The 7,088-nt window shown below is 32.5% G+C and overlaps 1 protein-coding gene and 1 non-coding gene across 2 annotated transcripts; both read right to left on the bottom strand.

The window, feature by feature from the left end:
• Positions 1-1,572: 1,572 nt before the first annotated feature.
• Positions 1,573-2,972, bottom strand: LOC122721392 (oxygen-evolving enhancer protein 1, chloroplastic). Its single transcript, XM_043949078.1, has 2 exons — positions 2,565-2,972; positions 1,573-2,487 (listed from the first exon to the last, which is right to left on the bottom strand). The coding sequence occupies exons 1-2, from the start codon at positions 2,802-2,804 to the stop codon at positions 1,729-1,731; spliced, it is 999 nt and encodes a 332-aa protein (XP_043805013.1). The 5' UTR covers positions 2,805-2,972; the 3' UTR covers positions 1,573-1,728.
• Positions 2,973-3,185: 213 nt separating this feature from the next.
• Positions 3,186-3,259, bottom strand: TRNAI-AAU. Its single transcript has one exon. It is a non-coding gene; the product is annotated as a tRNA-Ile (tRNA).
• Between the last annotated feature and the right edge of the window lie 3,829 nt (positions 3,260-7,088).

Raw genomic sequence — 7,088 nt, 5'->3', positions numbered from 1 at the left:
AGGACTTCTTCCCTTGGTGCTCCACCTCTTCACCCCCTTAAGTGTGCAAAGAAGGTATCGAATCTTTCCTATTTATAGGCAACAGCTCATCCTTTCCATTTAAAGCTATTAAATAAATTTCTTGCACCATTGATTGACTTTGGCCCTTTTTTTTTATAATATTCATGCACCTTCATCAACCTTTTTCTTGAAAAAAAAAAAATCTTTTTAAGTTCAACAGGTTTTACTCGGAGGTTTTAAGAAGTCGGTTGGGTTGCATGAGTCAACTCAATTTTGTTAGTTCATGAAGCTGATGGAAGATGGTGGTCGTGAGTGTGAATTGTTAATCGCAGTCTTGGGAATTAGTTCTTTGATTTCTAGAATGTCATTTTGAAGCTCTGTACATATTAGCCATCCTGTACATATTAGCCATCCTGGGCAGGCATGCAATAACTACATGGCAGTAAGAGGGAGACAATTTAAACAGAGAATTAATAAGATAGATCACAAATAAAGGAAGAAGGAGATGAAAAATAAACGTGAAGGAAAGAAGATAGAACAAAGAGCTACGAGAGTGTCAGTTTCCACATTAACTAAAAGATAAATACAGATTCTACTAGTAGAGACATGCCAATAGTGAAAAGGATTAGAGTAAATGCTACTCAACATATAAGATGTAACAAAAACATAGGGACTGAAAAGTCTTGAATTGGAATACAGTTGCTCTCTCTCTCTCTCTCTATATATATATATATATAAGGATACATTTCTCTGATATGGCAGCAACTACTTACTGATATAATCATTGTTGGTGATGGTATTTGTTCAACGCTTGCTTACACTATTGGCAAGGTATAGGTTCCTTTCTATTGCTTTAAGCGTCAAAGATGAGTTCTTTATGCTCATCTTAAGTGCCAGGCTCCATGCATTAGTTTTAATTTTGATCCATTGTTGAAATGATAGTATGATCCATTGAATTTGCCAACATTCACCAAATTACCCTGGTTTGTGAACTAAAATCCATTTTCACAAAAAAGGCGAATATTTTCGTATGTAATAATATGAAACATTCTAAATTTAGAGGACATATTCTAACCTTTAAATTTGGGAGCAAATATAACCAACCTCAAAAGCAATATACTAAATTTTGAATCTAGTGAACAAAAATAAGCTAAAAAAAATTTTATAATCAGCATGGATAGCAAAATGAAGCAAATAACAGTTTAACATTTTAAGATCTGCATTTTGGTGATAATAATGACTACAATTGCTCTCAAGTCCTAAAGGTTAAGATACGTGTTCCAAAATTAGAAAATTTAGAAATAATTGCAAATCATTGCAGATGTTTCCCTTTTCTATCTAATTGGCCATTGTTTTTCAAAACCATGATTTGGCAGAAAGCCCTTGGGTTGACAATAAATTTTGTGTTTTGGTGGACTTCTTGATTTCTTAATCAGGTTAACCTTGCATAATCCTGTAGCTCCATTGTTGCAGAGCTTAGATAACCCACCAAGAACTTGATATAGTTATTAGATTAGCAGACAAGCAGAGGGCTTAGTTCTAATTGCTCTAGCATCCCTTGGTTTCCAAGCATTATTTCAAGCAGGGAAGATAACATTAATTAACATACAAGACATTAGTCTTTGAGCATCTAAATTGGGTCACTGAAGAGTTTTAGCAACACCTTCAATATTTAGCAAAATCTCAACCATGAATATAAATACACAAATTCATAGAAGAAATAGAGATTTATGACTCAAGATGAGCATACCAGATGCCCTGGATCTTCACATCTTTTGGAGTTTTTGCTCCCAAATCAGTATCAGATGGCTGAATACTCTCAAACACTCCAATAATCTCTCCAGTCTCAGGTTTTGATCCGGTGACACTCAAGGTGATTTTCCCTGTTGATGACGAAACATTCTTATTGTTCTCCTTGGCTAGCTCCTCCTCATCTCCTCTGCCTCCGGCTGGCAAGGCAACGGCATTGTCATAACCAGTTGAGCCACCTCTTCCCTTTGGGTCCAAGAAAGATGAACCACGGTAGGACGGTACGAGAAATTCTCCTCCAAAGTTCTCCGGTTTACCTGTTGCCACCAACTGTTTGATGGTGAAAAGGAAAGGCACACGTTCACCACCAGGAAGCTGTACGGTCACAGCAGCGTAATCAATCCCATCTTTCTCCTCAAACTTGACAGTTCCATCAGGGGAGACTTCGAAAGGTCCCTCAATCTCGTCGAGAGTGTAGGTCAAGCGAGTCATGAGCTTAGTGTTTTGGAACTCAGGTGGAGAATTCTTGCTTACACCTTCTGCCTTGACAGTGAATGAAGTGGGCTCTAAGCAGAACTTCTTGGCGGTGTATTTTCCAGGCTTGAATGCAAATTTGTCGACGCCACCTTCAATTGTTGGGCACTGGTTAGCAGTACCAGTTCCCTTTACTTCCAAATATGTCTTGCTTTGGATTTCATCATACGTTAGCCTCTTGGGGACTCCCTCAGCACTTGCTCCCTGAAAAAACAAATTGATAATGATAACCAAAATGAAAGTGATCATGCTCATTAGTCAGATGAAGTTAGAGAACATACAGAGACGACAAGAGCAGATGTAGCAAGAGCAAATCCAGCAATCTTAGTAACATCAACACACTTCTGAGCCAAGTCCTTGAGGTCAGATTGCAAGGAGCAAGTGATCCTAGCAGAAGTTGGCTCCAACCCAAAAGCCTTTGAGACGCTCTGAGAAGACCTGAGCTGCAGGCTGGTCCTAGCTGGTGCGCCCACCTTGGTGGGTTGCATGAGTGTGGCTGCTGCTTGTAGTGAGGCTGCCATGGTTCACTTCACTAGCTTTGTTGATCTTGTGGAAATGGATTCCTTATCAATAATAAGAAATGGAGGTGTTTTCTTTTTTGTGTGGGGAGAAATGGGTTTGGTGTGAGATAAGGGATAGGATAAGGTATTCTCTTATTGGTTGATTGACGCTAATGAAAATGGCTATGAAGTTTGCCGCGTGGCAAGTTTCTCATATGGGATATAGATTCTTTGTCGGAGTGGATGATGTTGCTGCAGAAACTTCCAAAACCTATCTGCAATTTTTTTAAAATTTTATTAATTGTCAAATAGAAACAGAGCATTGTATAATATTGGCTTAGCCAGTCAGAGGTTAAATCCTTTTCTACTGTTATGTTAAAACAGAAAAATTTAGAGGGAAAATGGCCCATGCAGGTCTCGAACCTGCGACCTTCGCGTTATTAGCACGACGCTCTAACCAACTGAGCTAATAGGCCAGTTGAAAGAATAAACGAAGTCGCAAAATCTGGTGGAAGAAAATATAGATTTTTGTACGAGATAGAAATGATACGAATTGCCATTGAATTATGGATATGATTTGATGAAATTATATAGTTAGTTCCTTTATTTTTATCACTACAGTTTCGTTGTTTATGGAAAATTATTTATATTTGAATTTCCATTTACATAATTTATTTTTTATTATTTAATTTTATTTAAAAAATAAAATTTATTAATAAATTTATATATAAAGTAGTTAACAAGAATTTTAAATTATGAAAAATGATTTTTTTTAAATTAAGGAGTTATTTTATTTAAAATGACTTATATTTTTTATTAAAAATATTTTTTATTAATTAAATTTTCTGAATCCTCTAAATATGAGAAAATATAGAAAATATTTTTTAAAAAAATATTTTCTATTAAACAAACCAACCTATATTTTCAAAATGAATTATTTGACCTATTTGGTGAAATACAAGAAAGTTGAATAATTATAATTTTAAAATTATAGAATTTCATTAGAAATAAGAGCAATTAAGTCATTTTACATTATTAACATATTATATATATATTTAGGGTGACTAGAGATTAATAGTTTGAAAAGGCAAACATCAAATAATTAATGGATTAAAAATATAGGCAGTAATTAATGTATTTAAAAAAATATAATAATTAAATAGTTAATTTTACAAAATTACAGGATTATATAAAAACTTAAATATAAAATAAAATTGATACTATATAATTTATTTATTATTATAATATAAAAATAAAATAAATAATAATTTTAAAATAATAAAAAAATACGACGGATGAAATATTTTAAAAAATTAAATTATTATATTTTGAGAAAAGTTATTAAATTTTATTACCTATTTAATTATATTTATTTTCAAAAATTTAACTTTTAATAAATATTAACACAAATTTATAACAAAAATTATTATAACAAAAATATTAACTCATTAAAAAAATTAACTATTTAATTTCTAAAAATTAATTATTTCTAAATTTCTAAAAATTATATAAAAACTTATATTAACAATATTACTTCATCTTAAATATCTTATATTTTTTTAATTAAGATTTAATGTTTTAATTTTTGCTTTAAGTGAGAAAATTATATATATATATTTAAGAAAAAGAAGAAGTTTAAAGGAAAAATCTGATTACGGTGAAAGGAGATGAATCGATTAGTATTAATTTTATTTTATGTTTAAGTTTATATAAATATTTTGTAATATATAATAAATTTTAATATTTTTAAAATAAATATAATTAGGAAAATAAAATGTAATAATTTTTTTTAAAATATAATAATTTAATTTTTTAAATTATTTCATCTGTTGTATTTTTTTATTATTTTAAAATTATTTATTTATTTTATTTATATTATCAAAATATATAAATTGATTAGTATTAATTTTATTTTATATTTAAGTTTTTTAAATATTTTTTAATATCTAATAAAATTTAATATTATATTTTATTTTTTTTCACCAGTATCCATGCAGTGGATGCAGGTGCATGCATGCAGGGCCATGTGGCCGGAGGCCTGTAGGCCTGTAGGCGTAATCAGTTATTCGACATTATAAGTGTCGAAGAGTTTTCTTTTTAGTGTATGATCGGAACTCGTGCTGCCGGCAATGAACAGTACAGACTTATATTCATAGTGTTGAACTTTCATTTATTTGACACTATGGGTGTCGAACTAGCGTGTTCGGCAGTACGACTGTCGAACACGTTGGGTTGACACATAAAATTCGAAAATATCTTAATACATAGAATCCGAAAATATTTTCGAATTTTACATGATTTTAAAATTATTTTTTGTATTATACATCATTTAAAAAATTGCTCCATTTCCTACCTACATGCCCAATGTTAGTGCTTCCTGCATGTCCATCTACATGCGATACACGTCCACCTGCGTGCTCTTCTTTACCATCAGCCTTCTCAATTTGTACTCCTGCCCATAGCACAAACACTTTCTCTCTCGGTGATAGCTCTCTTGGCAATTCGATTTTACTTTAAACCTCCCGTTCCTTCAGATCTATTTCCATAGCGAAACTCACTATCCATAAGAAATGACTACCTAAAGAATGATGAACTGATTGCCATCTTTTGAATTTTTATATTTTCCTCAGCGGAAGCACCTTATACAAATATTGTATACACCTCTGCTATGTACTGGACTTTTGATCTTGTCCTTTTTGAATTATCCCTTCAGAACCAAGCTCTATCCATATCTATCTAGACTCTGACCTTATCCCTTTTGAACTAGATTCTGATACTAGTGAAAAAAAAAAATTACAGATTGGCCTAAAAAATATTGCAAAAATAAAAGAGATACAATTTTAACGTTATTCAGCTAAGTACCAGCTTATGTATGAATAACAATAAAATATCTTTCCACTACATGCGAATACTATTATGTATAAATATTGTAATAGTCACTTAAGTAATTCCCACTGAATATTTTCCATAATATTTATATACCTCTCTCATATAAATTTAAAGAGTTATGCTATCTCCACCCACATATTTAAGCCACTTCACTGAAGCAAATAACTCCCTAGTTTCCCTGGAGAAAGTATCTAAAGAGTAAATTCCACTAGCACATACCGGGTGGTTAAGCCACCCGCTGAAGCAAATAACGTCTAGATCACCTAAAAAAATACCCCAAGAGTAAATCTCTCTCATATAGCCAGTGTTATCCTCGCTGAAAGAAATACTCCTCTAAACCTAGAGAAGAAAAATATATTAAAAGCTCTCCTAGCTCAACTCCCCCACGTTTTGGACTTGATTAGGAAAATTTTCCCTGAGGAGGGAAGGACTTCTTCCCTTGGTGCTCCACCTCTTCACCCCCTTAAGTGTGCAAAGAAGGTATCGAATCTTTCCTATTTATAGGCAACAGCTCATCCTTTCCATTTAAAGCTATTAAATAAATTTCTTGCACCATTGATTGACTTTGGCCCTTTTTTTTTATAATATTCATGCACCTTCATCAACCTTTTTCTTGAAAAAAAAAAAATCTTTTTAAGTTCAACAGGTTTTACTCGGAGGTTTTAAGAAGTCGGTTGGGTTGCATGAGTCAACTCAATTTTGTTAGTTCATGAAGCTGATGGAAGATGGTGGTCGTGAGTGTGAATTGTTAATCGCAGTCTTGGGAATTAGTTCTTTGATTTCTAGAATGTCATTTTGAAGCTCTGTACATATTAGCCATCCTGGGCAGGCATGCAATAACTACATGGCAGTAAGAGGGAGACAATTTAAACAGAGAATTAATAAGATAGATCACAAATAAAGGAAGAAGGAGATGAAAAATAAACGTGAAGGAAAGAAGATAGAACAAAGAGCTACGAGAGTGTCAGTTTCCACATTAACTAAAAGATAAATACAGATTCTACTAGTAGAGACATGCCAATAGTGAAAAGGATTAGAGTAAATGCTACTCAACATATAAGATGTAACAAAAACATAGGGACTGAAAAGTCTTGAATTGGAATACAGTTGCTCTCTCTCTCTCTCTCTCTCTCTATATATATATATAAGGATACATTTCTCTGATATGGCAGCAACTACTTACTGATATAATCATTGTTGGTGATGGTATTTGTTCAACGCTTGCTTACACTATTGGCAAGGTATAGGTTCCTTTCTATTGCTTTAAGCGTCAAAGATGAGTTCTTTATGCTCATCTTAAGTGCCAGGCTCCATGCATTAGTTTTAATTTTGATCCATTGTTGAAATGATAGTATGATCCATTGAATTTGCCAACATTCACCAAATTACCCTGGTTTGTGAACTAAAATCCATTTT

This window comes from Manihot esculenta, chromosome 12 (assembly GCF_001659605.2).
Source record: "Manihot esculenta cultivar AM560-2 chromosome 12, M.esculenta_v8, whole genome shotgun sequence".
Classification (NCBI taxonomy): domain Eukaryota; kingdom Viridiplantae; phylum Streptophyta; class Magnoliopsida; order Malpighiales; family Euphorbiaceae; genus Manihot; species Manihot esculenta.
The sequence above is the reverse complement of the archived record's forward strand: the minus strand, read 5'-3'. Positions and strand labels throughout refer to the sequence as shown.

Coding starts and splice junctions, on each gene's coding strand:
- LOC122721392 (XM_043949078.1), bottom strand. CDS start 2,804: ATGGCAGCCTCACTACAAGCAGCAGCCACACTCATGCAACCCACCAAG. Junction 2,488..2,564: donor CATCTGCTCTTGTCGTCTCT/GTATGTTCTCTA, acceptor TTGTTTTTTCAG/GGAGCAAGTGCTGAGGGAGT.